General features: G+C 36.1%; 1 protein-coding gene across 3 annotated transcripts in view; it reads right to left on the bottom strand.

Annotated features, from left to right (window-relative positions):
• LOC147078632 (protein argonaute-2-like) overlaps positions 1-27,834 on the bottom strand; it is a 60,883-nt gene that overhangs the window by 30,682 nt on the left and 2,367 nt on the right. The window contains exons 1-13 of one of the 3 annotated variants that reach the window (XM_085960293.1): positions 26,194-26,377; positions 25,314-25,440; positions 23,950-25,082; positions 23,356-23,526; positions 18,273-18,364; positions 17,254-17,353; positions 13,120-13,243; positions 8,885-9,030; positions 6,787-6,935; positions 3,723-3,822; positions 3,140-3,244; positions 1,391-1,521; positions 350-461 (exon numbers count right to left, since the gene is read on the bottom strand). In XM_085960293.1, the coding sequence (XP_085816419.1) occupies positions 350-461; positions 1,391-1,521; positions 3,140-3,244; positions 3,723-3,822; positions 6,787-6,935; positions 8,885-9,030; positions 13,120-13,243; positions 17,254-17,353; positions 18,273-18,364; positions 23,356-23,526; positions 23,950-24,489 (1,770 nt within the window). In that variant the 5' untranslated portion in view covers positions 24,490-25,082; positions 25,314-25,440; positions 26,194-26,377. Of the gene's footprint in view, positions 1-349; positions 462-1,390; positions 1,522-3,139; positions 3,245-3,722; positions 3,823-6,786; positions 6,936-8,884; positions 9,031-13,119; positions 13,244-17,253; positions 17,354-18,272; positions 18,365-23,355; positions 23,527-23,949; positions 25,083-25,313; positions 25,441-26,193; positions 26,431-27,834 lie in introns of those variants that run through there. The other 2 variants (XM_085960290.1, XM_085960292.1) reach the window with 2 other exon arrangements.

The raw sequence follows: 27,834 nt of genomic DNA, 5'->3' as shown, positions 1-27,834 counted from the left end.
GTATATAACAAGCCTAAGCCTGTGCGTCATCTCACCACTGTGCTGCGACACATAATTTATGACCTATTATTATCCATACATTCGAACACAATAGACTAATAAATTAAAATATACCTATATTCAAGTGCCATTTCGTTTGTGCGCATTTAATGTCAATAGTTTTGAAAGTCTACCAACTGGCGAGTGCACAGAACAGGGACTCGCGATGATATCATGACAAGTTTTTTGGAACAAGTTGCATCCGAAACTTGAGTACACAAACTGGTGACAGTATTTCCAACTCACCTCTAATCTGGAGGCATTATTAAAATGTATCATTATTAAATTTAGTATAGAATGTTATAATCACCATCATGACAAAGTCTTCGGCAGCAGGTTGAGGAGTTCGATCCAGTATCAGAACAATCCAATCGGAGAGGGTGGCGCTGTTCAAAAACTTCGCCCCTCGCCATTGACCATCTCTGAAATCAGAAGTATCACTCATTTCATTACTAACAGTATAACAAATGCTGACACGTACTGCAGTCACTTCAGAAACACCATCGTCAATACATTCCCTCAAAAGTTTTAGGCTCGTGGATTTAAGTGACTGTATTTCGCAATTATCCGACAGCCGTATACAATGCAGTTAAGCATGAATACACACAAAATTCGACAGTTGCTCATGATTTAATTGCGGCTGCCACTTATTTGGACAGGAGGAACGGAAACAAAACCAAGGAACCAACACTCATTCACATTGCTTAATTGGTATAACATTCCACTTAATTGGGACGGTAAATTTAATACCACATGACACATTATTATGTTAGATATAGTCCCAAGAAAAAATATCTAAAACAATTTAATATGATGATGTGATCCGTTATGCTTACCATCGCATCGGTGTGGCACTGCACCGGTTGTTAGGCATGTAGGAATCTACCACTACCGTACCGTATTCAATTAGCGCTACACCGGCTCGCTAAATTTAATTTAAAAATTTATGACCCTTGCCAAAATGCCAAGAAATGATTTGAGACGAGTCAAATTACTTTGATGGATATGTTTAAAAGCCAGCCATTTCATACAACCTGTCAACATTGGCTCATTGAGATAAATGGTGTACCAAAATCTACCATATCATGTCTCTTGCAATGAGAAACAAAGAAAAAAGACAGATTACACTTGATGCATTTTTCCAAATTATATTGTATTTGTACTTATTATTTTATTATTTTCCTAGCCATAAGAAAAAAATAAACTTTTTCGAAAGAAAAGTATAAAAGTGTAGAATTCACTTAATAGGTGCAACCGCTTAATTAGGTCAAAATGCTCTAGTCCCGATGTGTCTTGACGATGAATTAAGCGAAATTGACTGTTCAACAACATATTACATAGTGTTTAATACCGGGGTGTAACTTGGAACTTGTCCTTATATTCCAAGATCGGAGGAGTGATAACTCTCGCATCAACAGCTTGGAACTTCTCTGTCACGTGGATGCCAAACTCCCTCACAGTAGGATCTTGGTTGTATTTCATCTGTAATAAAGACAGTTCACATATAGGCAAAATTCAAAAATTAAGAATCGATAAAATCTATTTCATTACTGTAAATCCTCAGTTTCTGCTCGTTCCGCTGTTAGAATTCAAATAAATATCCAATTACAATCCAATTATTATCTTGAGTACATCAACTCTAACAACGTTTAGGATTAGGGAATTCTGGGATTTATGGAATGGATTCTTAAAAATCCGTGTAAAAAATGAATTTAATTCTAAATTTGAATTATTGACATTTCTGATTCAGATACATAGGTTGCCGTTTATATTTCGGGAATTTACAACACTGGTGTTGCTAGGTGCAATTTGACTTCTGTATTTTGAAGTTTGACATTTTTAACGGCAAAAGTACTTGAACGTTTTAACAAACAGGCGATTTTTATTTTTTTTAAATCCATTTGAAAAATTTATCTCGGCCAAAAATGAAATTAACTCGTGAAAATTTTGGTGCGATTATTTTTCACAACTTTCGACGTGGATTATCGTGGGAACAGTGCATTACTGAACTTAGTACTTTATATGGTGATATAGCACCATCAAAAACTACGGTATATCGCTGGTTCAGCGAATTTTATCGTGGTCGTCGTTTCCTCACAGACGAGCCGCGTGAAGGTCGTCCAAAATCGGTTGTTCCTCCAGAAACCATCGATGCTGTGCGTGTACTGACAATGAAAGATCGTCATGTGACATACTGTAAGATTGAGGCATCTCTGGGCATTAGTAACACTAGCGTGTATACGATCATGCATGAACATTTAGACATGAAGAAGCTATGTTCGCGATCGATCCCGCATAATTTGACAAACGCACAAAAAAGGCGCGTGTCGATTAATGCAATGAAATGTTCAAAAAAATACGATCGAGGTGCTTCAAAAAACGTTTATAAGATTGTTACAGGTGACGAATCTTGGATCTATACGTATTTGCCCGAAAGTAAACAGCAGTCGACCGTATGGGTCTTCCAAAATGAGCTTAAACCAACAAAAGTTGCGCGCGCTCAAGCACTTCAAAGCAAATGGTCGCCTGTTTTTTTCAGAAAAACGGACCATGTCGCAACTGTGCCTTTAGAAAATCGTAGAACAGTCAATTCCAAATGGTACAGAACCAATTGTTTGCCAGAAGTTTTTGGTGAAATAAGGAAAAGCAACCGTCGGCGTCAAATCATCCTTCATCAAGACAATGCGAGTTCTCACACATCGGCTCAAACAAGCGGCCATTTGAGCACCCAAAACATTAAATTGAAGGGTCATCCGCCGTACACCTCCGACTTGGCACCGAATGATTTCTTTTTATTCCCGACAGTCAAAGATAAATTGCGTGATCAACGATTTTCTACGCCAGAAGAGGCGGTTGATGCATTCAAAAACCATGTTTTAGAGTAACCTTCTGCAAAGTGGCAAAAATGCTATTCAGATTGGTTCAAACACATGGAAAAGTGTATAAATTATCGTGGAGAATATTTTGAAAAACAATAAAACTGTTTTCATTGATAAAAAAATCGTTTTTGTTTGTTGTTCCCGAAATATAAACGGCTACCCTCGTATTATTGATGTACATAATTTGAATTTGTCCAAATTTCAGTCCCTGTTATACTCACACTTTCAATGGCCTTCATGACCTTTTGTTTGCGTATATCTGCCGGGCTAGCCGATTCGCCAATCATTTTTGTCGTCTGCCCCGCATCCATCTTGCGGATTATCACCTACAAGCAAAACCATATTCATTAATTTTAATTGCCATTAATACCAAAGGACAACAATATTTCGTGGACCGCTAACGCAGAATTAAATGTAAAATTTTGTTTATTAGTCTTTAAACCACATATTATAACAATAAACAATAACCCCCACAAGGGGGGAGGCTGACAACACACCACAAATTTGCTCTAATAGTAAAAACCAAAAAGAAAATCCAAAAGGATTTAAATGTATTAATTGAGTTAGCATTTACTTGGTAGAATTCCATTTTACAAGAAATGAAAATATAATTAATATTAAATTCTACAGGTTTTTTTAAAAAGGTTTGTCGATAGCTATTTCGGTTGTAACACCATTATCAAGACAATCACAGTCTTGATAATGGTGTTACAACCGAAATAGCTATCGACAAACCTTTTTAAAAAAACCTGTAGAATTTAATATTAATTATATTTTCATTTCTTGATTTAAATGTAGATTTACCTGTCCCGGAAGAATAGTGCACAACTCGACTGGATAATAGATCTTCCTCTCGCTTGTCCTGCTACCGACCCACAGGCAAGGAAAATTTGGATATCTTAACCTGAAATATAATCGAGAATAATTAATACAACACTTTCAATATTATACTCGGAGGTTTCATAAATGAAATGAATCAAATCCATCACACCTAGGCATATCGTTACTGAAATTTATAATTTCATAAGAGTATGTAATTACAGATGAGATTGTTGTCTATGCGAAGGATCCTGAACACTTTAAGAGCATTATGCAGGAACTTGCAAATGAAAGCCGTAAGTAGGTTTAAAGATAAAAAAATCCTAGAAGACGAAAGTAACGATAAACTGCTTTACTGAACCAAATCTGCCCTGCTAAGTAAAAAGAAATGGAAATGAGAACCCAAGTTTTAAACTACCTTTTTTGTAAAATCTTCTAGTAAAAAAATTTGTAATCTCCAAATATACACTGTCTATTTAGAGACTATGTCAAAACAATCCAATAATTTTACATAATATAAGTGAAATGGTGGTTTAAAACTTGGATTCTCATTTCACTAAAACCAAAAACATACAAAACAAAAATATCTTTTAACTTGGCAGGGCAGAAATGCGATCCACATCAATGACACTCAAATCGAGCGGGTCATCAACTACGTCTATCTCAGGACAACAAATGCCTAATGGACGGTGGTATGCATGACGAGATTGCTCGCACGGTATGTACCTAGTGCATTTCTGCTCCTAAATAGTATCTTCTAAGTGACCTCCCATTATGTCTTAACGTTAAGTGTTCAACCGATGTGTGTTCCCAATGCTCACAAACGCATGTGGTCCCTAAATGCTTAAGATGCTGGTTTTTCATTCAGGGGCTTTGAGTTAAATTCCCACTGGTGTGACAATTTTTCAAAGCCTGGGTGATTGTAATTGTTTCACTTATATTACAGTCATTGGGCCTCATGGTCTATATACATATATTTCTTTTTTAAATATCATGTAAGAGAAACACATGGCATAGAAATTTGCACTTCGGGCATAATGCGGAAAGACCACAAAAGAAACCAATGAATAAGGGGGGCAAACAACAGTACGCGACGGTAGAGGTTGCCAAATAGTTGAAATAACGGGCTGGACATGTTGTTCAGCGAGTGGACAACCGTTGGACAATTGCATTCATACAGCGGTACCGAAAGGGCACTTAGCAAACACAGAGAACCTATAAACGCGCTGGATTGATAAACACATAAAGTTCTGAGAATGTACATAGCAGTGAAGAAGAAGAGACTGAAAAGAGTGGAAGGAGCTAGGGGAGGTCTTCATCTAGCAATGGATCGACTAGGCTGATGATATAATTAAATTATCTAATCCATTGAAAAGCAGAATTAAAAATTAATGTTTGTGAACATTTAAAATAACAATGAATTTCGACTGACAGTTTAAAATGGTGATGCTGTAAGCTGAAACGTGAAGAAGACTGGACAATCACCCTCAGTTAAGAGGATGTATTATGAAACATGACACTTTATCTGACATGCCTGCAAATATAGAACCCCATGTCCGCAGAGCGTGGTGCATGGTATCTTCAGACCCATCAAAGAATTCAGTTGGGGTGGAGACAAAGATACTTCTACAAGCTGTACAAAGGACGGATGAGTCATGCATGACAAAGAAACTAACGCTCAGGAAGCCAGTAGGCAAACTAAGATGGAGGGAAAATGTGGAATTGGATTTTAAAAACTTGGGCATCCTGAACTGGAGGGAAGCGGCTTTGGATAAACCAGGATAGAGGCGGACGCGAGAGGAGACAAAGGCCCACATAGAGTCGTATTGCCCAGAAGTAAAACAAGTGAACCCCTATAATTTCAAGAGGTTCAGCTCAGTGGCGGCCAGTGATTTTTTGGATTGTAATTTTTGAGGGTGCGCTGGAAACTTACCTTATTGAAAAATGAAATCAATTCGGCGTTGTTTTTGATTTGGCAAAACGTTATTGACACTTGGGAAATTACCTGTATATTTTATATTTTTAATAAAACATGATGCGAGTTACTTAAATCTTTATTGGGTTAGTTTTAAGAAACGATTGTATCTCTTATAGTAGATAAATACCTCTTACCTTTAACGGAAGCCATCTTATTCTTTGTACATTATTTTTAGCAATTTGTACACTGTATGAATAATGATTATTATGAAACTGGACTTTGTGAAATAGTATTAAGATTTATTAGCTTATCACGAGAATTCATGAATTAATAATTTTCTATATTATAAATACCGACATCATTTCGCGTTTAGTCGACACACAGGATAATGAAATATTAATTTTCCAAAAATGCGGTAGGTAGCAAAATTATTTTTATCTTCACTGATTTAAATTGGAGTACACATAAATCAAAATATCTTACCGATATTGTATTTCTTACCGATTTTAAATTTGGGAAATAATGAATTCTATTGTTTTTAGTTTTACAGGCATTTTACATACGAGATTGCTAAATATGATACTAAACATAATTTGAGCGTGAACGGTAAGCTGCAGCGTCTATAATAACAAACCATAATTCAAATCTGTAATTGCTCTCTACTCAGACAAATATGATGTCATTTTACCCGGTCGACGCACGATATTCTGGAACTTAAGCATGGCGAAAACAATTAGCACGGTTTAAGTTGTTTTATAATGGCTTTAGTTCATACTAAGCTTTGGGTTCATTTTAAGTAAACTAAATATATTGCTGGGGCGGGGCGCAAATGATTTCAGTGAGGATGACGTATAATATGGTGAATAGTGCCAGTGGTTATCGCCTATTGGCAATATGGGCACATCAGTTTATGGTTTGCATTACAATAAGTGAACGATAATATTAAAAAAACTATGAAGAAAAAATATGATTTACGATATTGAACGATGTTTCATAGCAATGCAAGCAGTGCAGTGCACTTGTATGATGTTAGACCAGCCGCCGCTGGTTCAGCTTCTGGATTGATTTTCACAAGATTTGTTATCGATAGATATTATTGATAGTATCAAGAAAAAAGGATCACAAACATACTTGTATCGCCTTTCTCTGAGAAAGTATTCTGTTACGGTCATGACGCGGCCATCATCCATTTTGAATTTGTGACTATCGGGTGACTCCACAACGTCATTCACTCGGTAAGAACGCTTCGTTGAAGCCGTTCCTGGGACCTCGTACTCCACCTGTAAAATAACATATGTAATAACAATAACGTCAACAATAAATTTACCTGCATGGAGTAACGACTTTATTGGCGAGGGGTGGAGGCAGTCTGTTAAGATTCGAGATAAACAGTGCATACTAAATGTTGTCAGTCATAATCATATTAACTAAGAATTCAAATTGGAGATGGTAATGGTTTGTTATTTAAAAATGAATTAAACCCCGACTAATCAAACCATAATAGTTTAGGTATGATATGGGCGATCCAACTAGTGCAGGGGTCGGCAGAAGCGGCTCTTTGCATAGACATTTGCGGCTCTTCAGACATAAACTCCAATTTCATCTCATCTCAAGCAGCCTTATAACTTATGAGTTTTGATTTCTCGGCACAAGTAGACAGCTATAAAACAACTGCCTAAAATAGAAACAATAATATTTGATATAAGAAATAGTTTGCCTGAAACATATGACACGTTAAAAAAAACTAGCTTTTGGTATTCTCACAATCTTTGGCTCCTACTACTTATATGCGAACAAACATTCTCATCTATGAACCAAATAAAAAATAACTTAGAAGCAGAATAATAGATGAAAATTTACAATCATACTGTATTCAATTAAAAATAAGTAGCTATTTGCTAGATATAGTAAAGCTATCAAAAGCGATGCATGGACGCCGTTCTAATTAATTTTTTTAATAAAAAATCTTGAACCTTTTCCCCTAAAAATTCATATCCATATACATATTATATATATGCGGCTCTCTGGTAACTTTGTTATCCTGTTTCCGTGACAATTTGGCTCACTTGACAAACTGCCGACCCCTGGACTAGTGCATACTTTTTCTCAGTCATACTTATGTATTTGTTTTCGTTGAATTAAGAATTTATGTAGTTGTTTTTAATTCATTAAGCCCCGCCCAAACCAAATTGTAATAGATAAAAAATATTTTATAGATAAATATATTTTTTGACTATTATCCATCTATCTGCAATTTGTAGTCTTGGTTCAATGAAAACAAATGCATAGAAGACCTCCAAAGCAGAATGCAGGAACTCGCTGAAGTAAGCAACAAAGTAGGTTTGAAAATAAATGTAACAAAGATGGAAGTCAAGTTCAACTGCTATGCGAGGCCAAAAAGAGATCCTCATCAATGGCACTCTGCTCGAACATGTGAAAAACTAAATCTATCTGGGACAACAAGTGTCTATAGATGGATGTATATTTGATGCAATTGTTCGCAGAGTAAAGCTAGGCTGGAGTGCTTTTGGCCGCCTGAATAATGTCTTCAAAAGTGACCGTCCACTGTGCCTAAAGCGCAAAGTGTTCAACCAGTGTGTGCTTCCCATATGCGTGTGAAACATGAAGAGGTCCAGAAACTTAGAGTAGCACAACGTGGTATGGAGAGGTGCATGCTGGGCATAACGCGAAAGGACAAAAAGAGGAATAAGTGGATAAGGAAGCAGACAAGGGTTTGCGATGTAATAAAGTTCATTAAAAGCCTCAAATGGAGATGGGCTGGACACATAGCTCAAAGAAGAGACAATCGTTGGACAAATTTAGTCATCCAGTGGTATCCAAGAAGTACAAAACATTCACAAGTTAGACCTAGGCCGCTGGATTGATGAAATGATAAAGTTCTACGGAAGTATGTGGCAACACAACGCACAAGACCGAGGAGTGGAAGCAGCTTGAAGAGGCCTTCATCGAGCAGTGGATAGAATCAGGCTGATGATGATGATGACATATTACTGACAAAGTTAAGTATGCACTATTTATGTCGTATCTTAGCCTACCTCCACCCTTCGCCACTGGTATTCTTGCATTAAAAATAATGCACGTCATGCAATAACAGTGAGCAGAAAGAGTATGTAAATGTAATCTGTGAAATAAAACATTCAATTGATACTTATTATATATATATAATTATTGTATAGATATTTATTGAAACGCCATTTGGTTTTTTTACCTTCAAACCTTTAACGTATTTTTTAAGGTTGTCTATTATCCTTTGGTCGAGTGGTCGCGCTGACCTCATAACATCATCTCTTGTGTCATTCAACTCATTGATTAGGTCGAGTACATTCTGTCTCTTAGGGAATCCTTTGTTCGTGACTGAAAAGATAGGAAAAAAAATTATGTTAAATAATGTTAAATTCATACATGTTGCAGGGGTAATGAAGTAAAGACGACAGTCGATATTCATACATTCTACTTAAGTACAATTCGCTATATCGTACAATTCTGAAAATTTAGATTAATGCAAAAAAAAAAAAAAAAATGTACACTTCCATGCAGTTGCTCCCCTCTCCTACGCTCCCCAAAATACTTCACCTTTATAAATTTATAACCATGAGAAACGAAGAAACTGCAGTGTTGATATGGAGAAAAAAAAATTAAAGACTAGGTAAAAAGACTAAAATTCATGATTACAACAAAGATGGAAATAATTGGGCATTCTGAAAGCAGCTTGATCAGATGTTCACGACTTAACCCACAGGCGGCTGACTTTATTTTTGTATATAGAATACTTAATTGACTCAATGTAACATCTATTCAACATCAATTCATTCAAAAATCTATAGAGATATGACAATTTCAATATTAAATGTTACCTTTTTCCTGAAATGTCGTAATTCTATTAAACGCTGTTCTGTTTTATCACTGTTCTGTTTTGTCCGGTTAAAAAATTGAAAAAATGATGGACGGTATGGGAATCGAGATATATTTTTTTAAATAAAGAATCTTACATTACTTATCTATTAATCTTTCTTAAATCTATTAGCGCCTGTACAAGTGCATGGATTTACTTGCAGCAATAGTGTGTATTTTAAACTATCGCGATAATAACTGTTTACACGTAAAATTGCTGACTGTCTCGCCAATCTCATTCTTCAAGAGTAAGTGAGACGCGATGTTATCATTGTTTGGTACTATTTGACAGGTCGTGAAAAATCGGTTAACCTCAAAACGTGTCTTTTCGCATTGTTTTGTTTTTTTAATGACAGTAGGAAAGTATCAAACAATACTCAATGTTAAGATTATAACGGATTCTCATATCCTAGATCCGATTAAATATAACGCACCCGGGGAATAATAATGGCACAACTCGAAAAACTTGTTTTTGCAGAAGAGCAGTTTGAATATTTTATTTTGGTGTTAAATCAGTTTTTTTTTTTTAATTTACTTGATAAAACGTAAAGTTGACATACTTGAGCCATCTCATTTTGAATGTTATCCACAATAACAATGGCACAATGATCACTGAGCCACTATTTCTGCTTGTATTCAAGTAAAATGTTGTAATATGATAATGACAAAAATGCTTTTAACCCGGCGCCCGCTTCTGTCACGAGTGTAGTACGTGAAATTTCGCAAAACTACGGGGCTACAGCGCTTCTGTCGCCAATGTTGTACGCAAAAATGCGCCGGTCGATTATGTAGAATATACATGACGCATGATTTTGAAATCTCTACCATAATTTGCCTTATTTCATTACCAACGGTGACATATATGTAATATTGTCAAATGAATTGTGTTACAATACTAAAACTAAGATGTTTGACATGCCTTCGACAGGCCGTCAATCTACGCTCATTTAATTTTGGTTTGAAACATCGTGCCACTTTACTGCGTTTGCGCAGTATGCGTAATATCACTGTTGTGAGAGGACTGTGCAAGGAATCGCTCTTGTCGTTTTTCCATACAAAATATTACGTATTTTACGCGATCTATTGTATTGTGTGAATTTTATTATAATATTTTGTCTGTGTTATTGTTTATGTGTTTTTAACTATACCATTCATGTGTATTAAACTGTTATAAAGTGTTTTGACTATATTTTTTTGGACTATTTTACCTTTGTTATCGTGTGAGTGTTTGGTTGAGAACTTTTTTCAAACTTCAATATGGCTGGTTTAAGTGAGGAATTGGACTCTGATTACGAAATGTCTGAAGAAGAATTGGAACCATCTGACCTCAGTGATGTAGATATATCAGAAGAGCCAATTGAACACTTGAGAACATGGACATCCGGACCCCATGTTCCGATCGTATATGAGTTTGATGATTTTCAATCCGGCATAGCAAACAGCGATTTGACTGAGACTTCGCCTGAGTGTCTTTTTTTTGAACATTTTTTAAACCGTGATATAATGTTGAAGGTAGTCCAACAAACATTTTTTTCCACTACCAGTATAACACTCAAGAACTTGGACCAAAATCACGTTCTCATAATTGGATCGATACAACTGTATCAGAATTATATGCATTTTTTGCGGTGTCAATGCTCATGACACGAAACAAACATTTGTCACTAGAAGAACACTGGAGTATGGATTGTTTTTTAAGTGCACCCATTTTCGGTCAGACGATGCCTAGAGACCGATATGAGTTATTGCTCCAAATGCTCCATTTTTCCGATCCAACAAGTGTTACCTCAGATAGACTAAATAAAATTAGGTTACTTTTAGAGCATACACGCAAAATTTTCAAAGACACGATGATTCCGCATCAAAATCTCTGTATCGATGAGAGCATTATTGTTTTTAAAGGGAGACTTATTTTTAAACAATTCATTCCATCGAAGCGTCATCGTTTCGGTATCAAAATGTTCGTGCTGTGTGACGTTATGACGGGTTATATTTTAGATTTTATTATTTATTGTGGTGACGGGACAGACATAGTGGATAGCCAAAACTTTGGAATTTCCGGAGCTGTTGTGACAACGCTGCTGACCGAGTATCTGGGCAAAGGGCATTCGTTGTGGTGCGATAACTGGTACACCGGTCCACAGTTATTCAAACACCTCCATGAAAATAAAACCAATGCTTGTGGGACTGTACGTAAGAATCGCAAAGAAATGCCATGCTTCAAAAAGCTGAAAAAGGGGGAGACAGAGGTAAAGTCAAACAGCCCATTGTTGGCTCTCAAATGGTGTGACAGAAGAGATGTCGACATGCTTACAACCATGCACGATGACTCCTTCGGTCCAACCGGTAAAACTAATTTTAGAACCGGAGAACCCATTATGAAGCCAAAGTGCATCTTAGAGTATAATAAAAATATGGGGACTGTCGACAAGGCCGACATGATGCTCAGCAGCTTGTCGTGCATGAGGAAATCTGTGAAATGGTACAAAAAAGTAGCATTTCACATGATTGACCTCTATTTATTAAATGCGTTCTATATGTATAAATCTGTTACTGGTAGTAAAAAAACTTTAGAAGAATTTCAGTTAGTCGTGATAAAACAATTAGTTGCTAAGTACGCTGTGAAAATCACGAAAACTCCACAACCCAGACCATCGACTAGTGAAAATCCATTGAGGTTGTTGCCTAGAACTTTAGCAGATCATTTGCCGCAACACATTCCGCCCACGGCAAATAATAAAAAGCCCAGAAGACGCTGTCATGTGTGCGGAAATTCAAAAATTAATAAAAAAAAAACATCTCTATCTAGATATATGTGTTGTATTTGCAATGTCGCTTTATGTCTCAGTCCGTGTTATAAAATCTACCACTCTTCAAAACAATTTTAAATGTGTAAAGTAAAAATAAATATGTAACTCAGTAATAATATTTAATAGCTGTTTAAGTGTCTGCCTAAAAGTTTGTTTAGTCTAAAATTATTGTGCTATTTTTACGACCCTACTCAGGGAAAAAACATTATGTGTGATTTTATTACCATTTGTGAAGTGTTTCTATACTCGCGTCAAGCACGAGCGTGACGAATAACAAAATGCAAGCCTTGCAGTGCTCCATATACATAAAACAAAATGGCGGAAATCTTATAAATGGTGAGTCTTTGTATAGAATTAATTTCTTCGGATATTTTTGACATTATGACTGATTTATTACGGTTTTTTAATGTTGTAAAATAATCTGAACATGTCTAGGCGCCTAAAGAGCCATAAAACTCATTTTTTATTGCCATTTTTATTATGAAACACAGAAGTTAAATTAAACAAAAACCATCACCGCGGAGAGTGAATTCGTCATACTACAATAGGCCGCGAGTGCCAGGTTAAGGCCACCATTATATTTTTAAGAATTTTGCCGCTATTTGTGCGGATAGTAATGATATCCTGGAACATTTCTGCATACTTAACTCAAAAATGACAAATTTGGACTCGTGCCACTATTATTCCCCGGGTGCGAAAGTGTTGAAAAGATAATGTATATAAGATGCGAGGCTGTTCTTACTGTCCACATTGATGAATGGTTTCCATCCGAGGACAGCGCTCTGGTAGATGCCGTGCCACAGCTCCAGGCCTCCGCCCAGCGACACCGCATTCCCCGGAGGCTGCACGAAAAATGACCTTCCGACCTGCACGACAAAACATTCAATTGGCATACAGTACACACCACCCAGGGAACTAACAAATAATCGGAACTGAAATACCTAATGGATGTGGAGAAGCAGACAACCGATCTCGAGTGCGGAAGAATACAGGATAAACTTAAAACACATGTGAAGAATATGTCATACGCCGAATACTGACAACTGCTCTCGGTTTATGCATCGACGCCCATTTTATATTGGTGTATTGAAGGTTGCAACACGCACTATTGCACGTCCACAATGCGTGGTTTATTTTCCTAGGACACTCACACATTCAAAGCCATGTGTCAAAATATAATGTATTGGAATATAGCCTATCGGAATTCTATTTATTAATCTGTACTGTGATACCACCATTATTGGGTACCTACTACCAGAGGCTGACTGTGAATTTGTCATCCATATAATATAACTGCTACATAAGAATATAAATGTCATTCCTCGATCACCGCACTGCATTAGAAGGCTCGGGAAACGAAAATAGCAATTTCAATTTACTAATCGTTAATACGTACTCCCACCATAACTCCACTCGCAACTTGTCACAGCGTGCGAACCGCCCAATAATTATTTAGTGACAAATTAGATTACCAGCAGAGTATACAATTTTTTTTGTATTTGCTACTAATACACTTTTACTTGTCCACTCCTGTAAACTCGACTCAGTGGGACTAGCAAGTACTAATAATTAATACTAAGCCCGTATAAACAACCCCTTAGAATGCATAGACTTGCTATGCGATCACACAAGTAAAATCACTGCCATTTGAATATATAAATTCAATTCGGTTGATTGCGATCATCGTTTCGCAATATTACAGTCAAAATTCATTGGGAGTCCGCATAACAGTTTATTTTAGGTCATTTATTCAACGGATAGGAATAGCATTTGCAGAACGTAGGTACGAAAACAAATAAGTTTGAATGAAAAAGTGCGCACAATTTTGTCGGTCATCCAAAATAGACCAAAACTATTATAGTTTGGCTTAGGCAGGAATTAATTGATTTTTAAAACCTAACCAACGCCATTTGTAAATTGTAGTCTTAGTTCAATAATAACTAACAAAGTTAATGTGCACTATATAATATGTCGGATCGTAACAGTCTACCTCCACTCTTCGCCACTGATCGACAGTGATTGAGATTATAAAATAATAATCACTAGGCTTAGGATTCTACATCTACATATCGTCATTCTACAATGGAGATTCTAACCAACAAAAAACTTGTAATGAATTCATTTTTGCTGACTCTTTACGTATGCTCCTGTCATTTGTGTCAAACTGACAGGAGGTGGACGGCCGCCATGTTTCATGTTTCGTGCGCATGCCTGTACGCATCTCGTGACGTATACATTTTTTATAGTTTTCTTATTCGCCCGATAAACCACTAACAGCGTTGAATGCGGTTCGAGACTGCATGAATACGGCTCTTAGGTATTTAAATATTTTTTATGAGTGGCCAGCCCCACAACAAAATATCCAATTGTTTCAGACAAAATAGAAACATTTAAGCCCTATTTGTTAGCACCTATTTTTAAATATTTTTGGATAATTACATATTTTTACATATATTGGGTTTAAGTACATATTTTCACATCAACACAATAACACTAGTAAACACAACTGAAATGTTAGAATCATCTACAAAGTTACTAGTGGAGCAAATTAATATTTTCAACAATACTGCTGCTAAAATAAGAAAATATTCCTGGATCAATTGGAATAAAATAAGTACAAAATTAAATAGTGTTTTAAATAAAAATACTGGACTTAAAGCTCTTTTGGAAAATCAATAATTCAGAAATAGTTTCATTTACATATGCAATAATAACATCTGTAGAAGTGGAAAGAAGTTTTTCCATGTATAAAAATTTGCTAGGATCAAATCGTCAAAGATTCACTTTCGAAAATTTGAAGCATTATTATATATTTATTGTAATAAAGCGTTTTCTGTTTGTGAATAAATAATAAATTAAACTGTTGAAATATATATGATTTATTGTAACACTTACTTACATTTTTAGCACCTATTTTTGTTTTTTAGCACATAATTATGAAATTTTAATAACATGTTTTCCAATTATATTATCTACATATTTTAGGTACCTATTATTCATTTTTAGGACATAAAAATCCTAAGCCTAATAATCACAAATAGTGTAAATTGATGTTCAGGTATTCCTCAACTTACGACCCCCTCACTCATGACATTTCGCACTTTTTTTATATTATTTAAATTAAATAATTGATTTGATTCTTGTATAATATAAAAGTGGTCAGAAAGTGAAGGCCTTAGCGTGTGATCTATTTTGTATGACACTAGATTAGTCGACCAAAGACCACAATGACAGATTGAGAAACGAGCAACATCTATAAACATTACTGCAACAAGTTTATTGTATAAAATTATTCCTCCAATAAAATAACCCTATGTTCCCTATGTTACCTATGTTAGGTAACCATATGTACGAGGGTGGGTCAATAAGTCCTTAGAAAAGGCGACAGGTGGCGCGACTAGTACTGTAAGCGGTTTGTTTTCATGCAGCGGCACTACCGATTCAGTATGCTGCGAAGTTTCAATCAGATTGGTCGGGTTGTTGGGTGTTTCTCGTACATTTAAAAAAAAAATTTGCTTGTGGAAAATGGAAAAATGGAAAATGGAGAAAATTGAGTTTAGATCTGTTATTAAACATTTTAATATAAAAGGGTTAACAGCAAAGGAAATAAAAAATGAGTTGGATTTAGTTCACGGCATATCTGCTCCTTCACTTGCAACTATTTATAACTGGTTAAATGAATTTAAACGTGGTCGTACATCAACAAAGGATGAACCACGCTCAGGACGTCCTGTAGAGGTGACTACACCAGAAATGATCAATAAAATCCACGATATGGTGTTAAGTGACCGAAGATTAAAGTTGAGTGAGATAATTGAGGTTACAGGGATCTCAAAAGGTAGCGTCATTTCTATTTTACATAACAAATTGGGCATGAAAAATATTTCTGCAAGATGGGTGCCGCGTTTGCTCACAGTCGACAATAAACGCAATAGGGTGGTGGCCTCTAAAGCCCTGTTGTCGCTCATGCAACGCAATCCGGATGAATTTTTTCTTCGCTTTGTGACTGTAGATGAAACATGGATACACCACTATACTCCCGAGAGGAAAGAACAGTCGAAGCAGTGGATTGCGAAAGGCGAACCATGTCCAAAGAAGGCGAAAACCGTAAAATCAGCTGGTAAGGTTATGGCTACTGTATTTTGGGATGCACGTGAAATTATTTTCGTTGACTATTTGGAAAAAGGAAAAACAATAACAGGGGATTATTATGCATCTTTATTGGACCAGCTAAAAAACAAAATTGAAGAAAAACGGCCTCATTTAAACAGGAAAAAAATCCTCTTTCATCAGGACAATGCCCGTGTTCACACATGTTTACGATCAATGGCTAAAATTGAAGAATTGAAGCTCGAATTGGTCGACCACCCACCGTATTCGCCAGATTTAGCCCCCAGTGACTTTTTCCTTTTCCCAAACTTAAAAAAATGGCTAAGTGGACAACGTTTTTTTTCAAATGAAGAAGTCATCGATCGGACAAATGCTTATTTTGAGGACCTTCCGAAAACTTATTTTTCTGACGGTTTAAAAAAAATTGAGAAACGTCTTACCAAGTGTATTGAGCTCCAAGGAGATTATGTTGAGAAATAAAAAAAAAATACAAAAATAAAAACTGTTTTAATGCTTTTTTCTAAGGAATTATTGACCCACCCTCGTATATAACCCCATATGCAATAAAGAAAAATCTTTACAAAAAAAATCTGAATATCAACCAATTTTTAAATATTTATAGCTGAAGGAATTGTCATATTATATTTATTATTTATTGTTAATGGTTGAGTGGTCCACAATTATTATTCTTTTCATTTACCTGCATCGTAAGTAATTGTGAGTAGGCAAGCAAAATCTAACTAATTGTTTTAAGATTTTAAGTTACCTTAACAAATCCGTTGCGGAAATGCGATGAATGTCTGAGGACGATGTCCATGCATTGGATGGCTCGCTTTATATTGTCCGTGACGCCGGTATTCATGTACCTGTAAGTAAATATTTGGTTAAGTCCAAACAAACAACAACCATCTGTCACGCAGACATTATTTTTACTCCTCAGTTCAGTAAGCATCCGACCTTCAAGGTCACCTTTCCGTTTGGGAAATGTACAAGACCTTCTTGTGCATGCGTAAATTTTCAAAGCCCGCAGAGAGTCACTAGCACAGTCAGCCTGCGAGTGAACAAGTGTACTCAGCACCTGTCGGATTTTGCTTCCACGCAAAATGACGGAACAACTCGAGCTGCGGTATTGCATAACGCTTGACAATGCCCAAGTGGAAACCAATCGTAAGATTTAGCACAACGATGCCGTGGGCATCACAGAAATTAAGAATTGGTACTACCGGTCAGACGACCGTATGTTGGTGGAAAGTGAATTACGTTCCGGCTGACCATCAACAAGCAGAAATGACGACGTTGTTGATCATGTGCGGACTTTGGTAATTAAACACTGAACAAATAAATGATCACCATATTTGAGAGAACACCAATTTGCAACAGTTAACTAGGTGGACAGTATGGTTACTATAATCTATAATTAAACATTTGATCTTTATGACAGTATGGTTACTATAATCTATAATTAAACATTTGATCTTTATGACAGTATGGTTACTATAATCTATAATTAAACATTTGATCTTTATGACAGTATGGTTACTATAATCTATAATTAAACATTTGATCTTTATGACAGTATGGTTACTATAATCTATAATTAAACATTTGATCTTTATGACAGCATATTACTGTAATTGGTTACCCAAATGTTGTATGTTAACTTGGCGAGAGCAAGTGATGATTTCTTCTATAGACATACATAGTGAGATTTTAAGCAACTCAGATATCTGTTGATGTCATAAATTGGCAGCTTTATAATAATTGCAGATAGTTTATAGTCCTTACGTATTAAGAAGTGACATGTCCACGCGTGCGGCATACTTAACGGTCACTTCAAACTTAAGTGGATCTTTTCTTCCTTCTTCTGGAATAAAAATCTGTAAAATAAAAAACACAAATATAACTTACTGTGTGGGTACTAGGGAATTCAATACCGAGCCAAAATTTTGATCGCAGGATTATTTTTTTCAATATTTATAATTATTAATATTGTGTGTCTTGGGAATACATAGGTTTAATGGAGTAAATATAATACTGTAGGAATTTTCATCTTGTGCATTGAAAACAAATCTGTACAGTACTTTGGTACTTCCCCTGCCAATTTTAACACCACACTACTACATACATATTTTACACTTAGCTGTAAGCTCCATCTACTGATGTCAAATAGTATTTCCATATTGAATTGATATCACCATCTCTCTTGTGAATGTGAAATTTCGATTGTTTATCCATTTTTAATAGGAAATTATTTTAGATCGACATTGACTAGTAATTTGAGTTAAAGTCGGGCGAGATACCTCGCTAAATTTGTATGTGCTGTCTGTTGACCACGGCCTCATAGAGCGAGGAAACTCGCTGAAGGCATAGAACCGGTTAATATAATTTTAATTTATATAATCACTCTGTCGAAGAAAGATGTTCAGTTCTTGTTCGAAAACAGAAAACGATCTTGACAAATCCTTTCGGGTTAAATATTGTCAGTCCAATATTTCATCACGTGGCATTTGTCGAATTGCAGGTATTCATGATTTATTATTCTGCATCTTGTCCAAATATTTCCATCTCTGATTGTTTATTTGCTCAAGATATTTTATGCAAAATATACTGATATCAAATGGTATCGCTATAGATGCCTGAATTCCCCATCGAAAAATTCAACAAAGGAAAGATTGTCAGGGAAGAATATAAAACTAATTTTGAGACGGAATGATCTTAATGACTTCTGAATGAACTATTTGTGTATTTGTGAATATTTTCTAAACAAAATTTATCATTTTAGTGTGAAAATATTCACATTACACTCGAGAAATATGTTGATTTGGTAGAATTTTTTAAGGATTTATTTTATTCCAAAAATAGCTGGCCTACAAGTGCCCACCTAGTAAAAATTGGCTGGCAGTGATAAGGTTAATAACCCAAACGAAACGTAAAGCCCTTAAACCTATCTTGTTTACTCCTAATAACATATTAATCCTTTCAACGCGGACGGCATACCTGTCCTCATTATTTGGCCATTCAATATAATTAGCATGTTATTTAAATGCTCCGCGGTCAACAAGTTAAGTGCCCATGGTCACATGAGAATTAAAAAAAAAATTTCACCTGCGTTTTAGTTGCCATAAACATTTGTCTTGTATGAAAGAAAAATATGTACCTCTATTATGTACTAACCGAATTGCCCTGTATCCAAGGTTTTAATTTACACCATGATATTCAGTGTTACCAATTGTCATTGACAAAAACATGCCAGGCGGTATACGAAAACAAGCTATTTGGCTGGGAAAACGCTTGATATTGAAAAAATAAAATTGCAATAAGTACATTTTTTTCCGATCGAAAAAAAGTACAAAAATTGAAAAAATGGCTAACCTACGTGTAAAGATCCCACCATATTTTCCCAGAAACTCATTTCAAAATTGACAAGCAATAATTAATTAATCTAATAACCTACGATAAGCAATCATTAGGTAATACTAGAGTGTGGAATCCCCCCGATAATCGTGTATCCGATGCCACTTGCCTAAGCACACGTTAAATTATAATATTTGATACCATTATATCACTATAACGCCAAGAATGCTCGTATGGTTTCATTGTGTTGTTTTATTTCTCTGATGTACCGACTTACCTTCATCAAATATCTGAAGAAATAAACTAAAAATCTAGATTATTTTCAGCACATTGTAAGCTGTAGAAGGCATCAAAAAATGTTAATAAAATCGCCATAAGCTAGCATTTTTTGCAACCTAGTGACATGACCCGGCTCACGGCTAGCTCAATAATGCTACCGGGCCGTCACTGAGGAGACTAGTGATGAACTGGGAGAGGTGGATCTCCTTTGTAGTATCACAACTTTTGAATTCCCGAATAAAACTCTCAGCTGGTGTGGTGCCGAATTTATTCAGGTACTAGAGTTCACGGTCACACAATAAGGTTAACTGTCATTGTTCCCGTAATTAAATCTCATTAAAGTATCAGCAAACTATTTATTTGTTCACTATAGGATCTCTGTGAAATCTTTCACGAGTTCCCAAAAAGTCACACCTAATTCAGAGAATGTATACGCTGATATTCTTTGGATATTTTTAATTCAAGAAATATTTTCCCATAAGAAAGAAAATATAAATTATTCTTTGGTCACACAGTATTGGGTTTATAAAAAAGAATAGAATTTATTTGTTGTTGTTTATAAAGTTTATTTATGTTCACAGCAGGTTTACAAATATTTATTTGTGTTCACAAACTTGTTTACAAAAGGTTTACTTAATGTTACAAATTTATTTACTAAAATTTGTTTTTATGTTTACAAATTTATTTACTAAAACTTGTTTTATAATTATGTTTACTTAATAAAGTTTCAAAAATTTATTTTATAATCCCGAAAAGATTTGTAAAATTTATTATTACAGACTGAGTTTATTAATTTGTTTTTATAAAACAAATCCGATCGCGTAATTTATCCCGATTACGTCACCTCGTAGGATGAGTAATGAAAAATAAAATTACTCCGCGTGTACGTCACTACCGGCAGATACGTGCTATTCGCGCTGCGTTTTAGCGGCCGACGTCACTACCGACAGATACGTGTTATTCGCGTTACGTTTTGCCCGCCGAAGGGGGACTTACTGGTACGTAGGAATCGCGAATGTACTGAGAACCATGTCTCACAACTTTGCAGTGAGGACTGCTGCTTGCTGAAGATCGCTGGTGAAGAGTGTAGAAACTAATGATTTTACGGGAAAAGTGGTCGCCTTTTATACCCTTCGGATAGAGGTTTAACAGGAAACAGTCCGTAAGGGATAGCAGATCTATATCTTTCTCTCACGGGATGAATTTACGTATATCTCCCGTTCCTGGCAACTTTCTAATAGAGATATCTTCTAATTTAGTCGGGTTAAATTTACTCTACTTTATTTTCGCAAAATTAAGACTCAATAGGGGTGTTTCAAGCACCCTCTAGAACATGTCCCTTAAATACGCAGTTACGATGACGTAAGCAAAATAGTTGATTTTATATGATTTTTCGTGTTCAAACGAAGGGGAAAGTTTCTAGCTTTCCAATGAGGTATCGGAATAGGTATTCGGGTACTAAATAAGGGAATGGCAGTCTTTAAATTTAAAATGTCAAAATGAAAGGTTGACACCCACGTACTAGTCCTTTCCACCACTCTTGGCCTTTTTAGGCCAATAGAATTTTACTAAGTTTTAATAAAACTGTTTGGAGCCGCAGAAACTTTCTCATTCGATATTTACTTTTCGGACGAATATTATTACGAGAAAATACTATAATATTATACTTAACATTTCAACTTAAATATATAAATGCTTAATCCTAACAAGATGTTATACACGAACAGTTACTAACTTATTTAATCTTGCATAGTGACTTTTATATAGTAATATGGATGTAACCTTGAATCTATTTTTACCTCGCGAGCCAGCACAGCTGGGCCGTAAATTCTAGTCGGACAGAATTCAGTTAAAGTTCAAGGTCACACGTCAATTTGTATTTTTTAGTTGCAGTATTTAATTCTTTTATTTACCCAAGATGCGATTAAGATTTATTATTATTTATGGGTAGAAACCCATCTATACCAGAATCTTAAGTTTTTCCAATTGTTACTTTTACAATATTCGTTATAGTCAGTAAGTTATAGCATTAACAAAATCTATAATTATAATTACGCGTCTATAAATATAGGTACGCGTTTACAGTATTTTTATAACGGTAGTTAGCTTCTATCTTGTATTGATAAAATTAGTATTAAAATTCTTTATTCACAATTATACAGTATATAAATTTATAAATATTCAATTTTCTTTTCCAATTTTCATACACTTCCATTATTGCTATAAAAGTTATTGAAGCATGTACTTGCTAAATTTTACGTAAACAATCTCTCCCATAACTTATTTCCTAAGTTTAATGGAGATTTCCCGGAAATTTATATTAAAAAATACATCGCGCTGATATTTCACGACGTGACATTTCGAGGTCTGTGGTCACAGCGTTCCAATTACACTGGAGCACTCTTGATTTTCGGAGGCGAAAATTTTTTACGTACAATTTTATTACATTTACAAAGAAAAGGTTAACAACATACATTTTACTTCCTAATACTAAACGATTACGCTAGTGGTTACCTGTTCATGGTCTTTTTGACCATTTCATTCTTGATTCTTCCATAGTTTAGAACCATGGGACTTATATATCCTGTCTGAACCGTGTCATGAGGTTGTCGCAAGGCTATTGAGAAGTAGAATTGACTACAAGGCTAGATTTGTATAGTTATGTCGTTAAACCATACTCTGCCACAAACACTAACTGAAGGTCGGCGTTTCTGCTCGTGTCACTAGCCTATCGAAAAATGCTAGATCTGGCAAGAAAACGCAACATTGATAACATTCCACACAGGCACCCCACAATATTGTTTTCCGTAATGTTAAAATAATATCAAAAAAATACTTTTGGCCATTAATCAAAATTGTGTCATTTAAAAAAAAAAAAAAAATTAACCGAAAAGCTGTAAAACAAGCAACCATAAATGTAATAAGGTACAAGTGTTCTTGATCGAATAGAAAAATATCTGAAATAATAATAAAAACATATTACAACTTATGCGGATTATCCAGACTTGCTTAGCTTGTCGACCGCAGAGCATTTAGTTATTATTTAATTACCACATTTAAATAGCATGCTAATTATATTGCATGGCCAATTAATGAGGGCACAACAGGTGTGCCATCCGCGTTGAAAGGATTAAAAAGTTAGTTCTTTATGCTGTTGTCAAAATGTAACAGAAGTTGCTACTTACGACCTACAGTTAATATAATATATTATGTAGACCAGTTTGAAAAAACTTACCGTATCGCAGAGTATGTCAGATTTCATGGGCAGCTTATTAATGGAGTATAAATTCTTCTGTCCATCAAAAGCGGGGAAGCGTCCTGGGAAATTCTTCTCCAGGAACTTCAAGACCGCGGGAAACATGAACTTCTTTGGTTTGTCCGGATCGATGGCCACATCGTAATGAATCTAATAAAAACCAAAACCCAATTATTGCTTACATAATATACAAATTGTTTTTAACTGAGGTTTGAAATTTTTTTTTTTTAAATGTTTTTATGTGCTGATTTGTATTTTTGTGAACCATTTAAACTAGAAAGAAAAAGAAAGGTTGGGAAACCTAAGCCAGCGACGGTAGTACATTTTAAAAGGTGACAGAATCCTCGGTGTGAAGAAAGTGGAAGTGTGGGAGCAGCGAAGACTCACGGTAAAAAATAATGCCAAGAATTATGATTCATACACGAGTTATAAAAACTTTGAATGAAACTTAGATTACATCTTCATGACAAGAAATTAATTGTAAATCCGCTATAGTTGCCTTAAGATAGTCTCAACCAACCTTGCCGCTTCCCAAATGGGTCACCTTCAAGTTTAAAATAATTCTTCACTTACCACTTCTTTAATGGTCTTGCTAATTTCAATCGGTAAGTAATTTGTCTCCACTGTAATAGGCCGCCCCTTCTTTTCGCTTCTCGGCTGATTCTTGCGCACCGGGACCATGAGTCCACCCCCGGGGGGTGATGCCCGGCTGGCCGGAGATGCTGGAGCCGGTGTCTGTGGTTGTTTGGGTTGCTGAGGTTGTTTCTGTTGCTGTTTTTGCGGTGGTTGTGCAGGTTGCTGTTGCTGTTGTGGCGATTGCTGTGGTCGCTGGGATGGTTGTTGCTGTGGCTGTTGTTGCTGCAGCGGTTGATGCTGAGGAGGTTGTTGCTGTAATTGCTGGTTTTGTTGCCATGGTTGTTTAGATTGTTCAGGCTTTTGTGACTGCTGCTGAAGTTGTTGTGGAATAACCTCCGGCTTTGCAATGTCCAATGGCAATACAGCAGCAGTTTGTGGAACCTGGCCCTGTCCTTTCTGCTTATTCTTCTTCTTCCCTTGACCGGGTACTTGCTGGGGGCCAGGAGGAGCCTGGGTTGACATCTCTAAACTCCTCATTTGGGGGGCTAGGGCGTCCACCTGCTGAGATGACTGCGGCTGAGGTTCCGCAGCCGGGGTACTACCTCGCTTACCCCATGGTGCCGGTGGCTGTTGGGGGGCGCCCACCTGCTGAGATGACTGCGGCTGAGGTTCCGCAGCCGGGGTACTACCTCGCTTACCCCATGATGCCGGTGGCTGTTGGGGGGCGCCTACCTGCTGAGATGACTGCGGCTGAGGTTCCGCAGCCGGAGTGCTACCTCGCTTACCCCACGGTGGCGGAGGCTGTTGTTGGACGGGCGCTTGGGCAGTCGGTTGAAATTGTACCGGTAAGGGAACATTCAGTGATCTTTGAGCAGGTTCTTGTATGGGTTTCTGCCTCCCTTGATCCTGTCGAGTCGTCTGAATATTGCCAACAATGGAATCATCCAATTTTTTATATTTCGCTTTCCCTTTGCGAGAGGGCTGCGATTGATCAGCCTGCTGAGAGCTTTCGGGAGCTGCAGAGGGTGGGGCGGAGGATATGGTGGAAGGAACAGTGGAGGGCGTAACGACCACTTGCGGCTGAGATGGACCACTCTCTGCCTCCTGCTCAATGTTTCCTTTCTTCTTTCCTACATAGAATACAAAAATGAAATTACATTAATTTAAGAAAAGTAAAGACCCAGTTGTGATCAGACTACGTTAGGAAAAGGGTTAAGATGAATTTGACACACGATTGCACGGAGGACGTATTATACGATATTTGATTTTGATATAATTTTGAAATAAACCAAAAAAAAAAAACATATCAATAGTTAAATATTATTATGATAATATAATGGTATAAAAAACCAAATGATTACCATTTTCATTTCTTCAATATTTCGACACAAACTTTTGATGTTTTGTTTGCATCGGGTTATAAAAACCTTGGATAACTGGATAAATAAAAAAAAATACATTCACGTAGGTACACCTATCTTTCGAAAACTGCCAAAAGTTGGAAAGTCGATAATTTAGATATGTAGAGTTAACAACGAATTATGTGTATACAGTACACTCAGTAATCCGCCGCTCGATTATCCGACAACTACTATAATCCGCCATTATTTTTACTAGTTGAAAGCACAAAATCAAGCTCTATAATTCGCCGGTATTCGACTGTCAAATTCAATAGTCCGTGCGTACAAGTTACAACGCAGATGAGACGGGTTTATTTTGGAAACTTCTGCTTCGTAAAACGTCCGTTCATCGTGAAGAAAGTGCCCAAGAATTGCATCACAATTATGCCGTGCTCCAATGCAACCGGGACACACAAACTGAAGCTGTTGGTAATAGGGAAAGCCAGGAATCTTAAGCCATTCAAGAATATCTGCCTCACTGAACAACTGGTTGTGTCAAGTGATTTAATGTGTAATATTTAGTTAATAAACTTAGTTTTATTTGCTAGTACAAATTTCTCAAAAAAACTATTTTTACGAAATACCTATTTTAATTTTTACCATATTTTGTATGTATGCACCATAATCCGCCGCTTTCACTAATTGGACACTTGTCTGGTTTATGGGGTGGCGGATTACTGAGTGAGTACTGTATATATAAAAATGCTAGAAAAAAAATTCAAGGTCATCCGATAAATAGAAGATACACATAAAGCACAAATAAATTAGCATTATGCCTGATTTTAGAGGGCATATCAAACTTCAAATTGTAACTACTCCATAACATGATTACCAGACTTACTAACTTTTGTCAGTAACACCACGATACTGTCTCACTCGTTTCATTTTTGTGTTTCACTTGTGTAACCTCTCTCTTAAGAAAACAAAAATTATATCAATTGGATAAGTAGCACCTTCATGAAAACTCGTAGTAGGTAACTAATATTGCATTTACTGTTGGTTTTAGCCGACGAAAGAAATTTAATGACTTGATGTTATTGAAACGAACATATTATTGCGACTCGTGGGTGGCTCTATTGACACAGGTGAAATTTAAGATTCCTTTTTTCTCAGGTGGCCACACACAACTTTAATTTTGATATGCACGATGTCGGTGGAATGCTTCCGTCTCCGCAAATCACAAAAACTTTGATTACTACATAATATTGAAAAGTGGACACATCGATATTTCGAAATAGACATAATATGTACAATTTCTACGATAGACATACCAATCGCTAACCTCATCAGTTAGACAAGCAAAAAAAAAGAGCGGATTGCACACACATAAACAAATATTAACTACCTATATAAAACTACACTATTATTCAAAATAACTATGATTTATTTCATATACTGTCTACATGCAGGGTTTTTTTTGTCATGTAACGCGTGGAACGGCGTTCCAGCACATTTTTTCACGGTATTCTTAATGTTTCAAAAGCAATTAGACGAAACGCTCGCGCTTACATAGTTACAATCCATATCTATATAATTCGTCAAAATGATAAAATATTATATTGTTATGAACCGCATGAAATGTGGATGGATTCGAAATTGACGTTCTCATGTGGTAGCAAACGAGAAGTGGACTCGTCCACTATCCCATTGGTCACTCGTGGTCAACGACTGCATGCGCACTTTAGTTCATCAAACTCATCGGACCACCTTTGATACTTTTTCAATCCTTCAAAATACATTGACCAGTGGTTACCAAGAGAAAGACATTCGGCCATAGACACTAACACTAAGAAAAGGAATCGAGACAATTTTCCAGACGAGAATTGGACAAAACTTCGGAAATCAGTTTTTTGAAACTTTTATTCAAATACAGTCGATCTTGGTTATTACGATCACGGGAATAGCGAGATCTCGGATGAATGAGGAAACATTTGTTGACATTTTAGTTTATGACTTTCTCCATACATTTATTCACTTTTATAACGAGCTACTTATCGGGTCTACCGAGCAAAACTGTTAACGTGTTGATCGTTTATAAACAACATTTTCGACCCTAAGCAATAAAATCTGACCGGGCAGTTAACTAGACCAATTCCGCCGGGATCGTATTACGTTTATGACACTAGTGAAGTGTCTAAGTACCGAACTGGTGTTTCTGCCGACAACATTGAAAAAGTATCCATGCGTATGGTTGAAATTGCATGTAAAAAATCCAAGCTTTGTGAAGTCAGTAGGTACCTACTAGCGCTAGCGGCTCGGCAATTCATTACAATAAACAACATCTTTTGTAGTTTATGAATGCCATGCTTGTTTCGGGGATTTTTACCATGGTTTTCAGATTTTTTAATGTTCTATGCTTAAATAGAAGGTGGCGCGAAAAATGATATATAACGATACAACGAGTAATGCTTATATTATAACGAGCAAATTCAGTCGGTCCCATCTTCTTCGTAATAACCAAGTTCGACTGTATAATAAAAGT

The sequence above is a fragment of the Rhyacophila brunnea genome, unplaced genomic scaffold (genome assembly GCF_057557595.1).
Source record: "Rhyacophila brunnea isolate RB1 unplaced genomic scaffold, BYU_Rbru_1.0 scaffold_11, whole genome shotgun sequence".
NCBI classification, from domain to species: Eukaryota; Metazoa; Arthropoda; class Insecta; order Trichoptera; family Rhyacophilidae; genus Rhyacophila; species Rhyacophila brunnea.
This window is presented reverse-complemented; position numbering and strand designations above follow the sequence as displayed.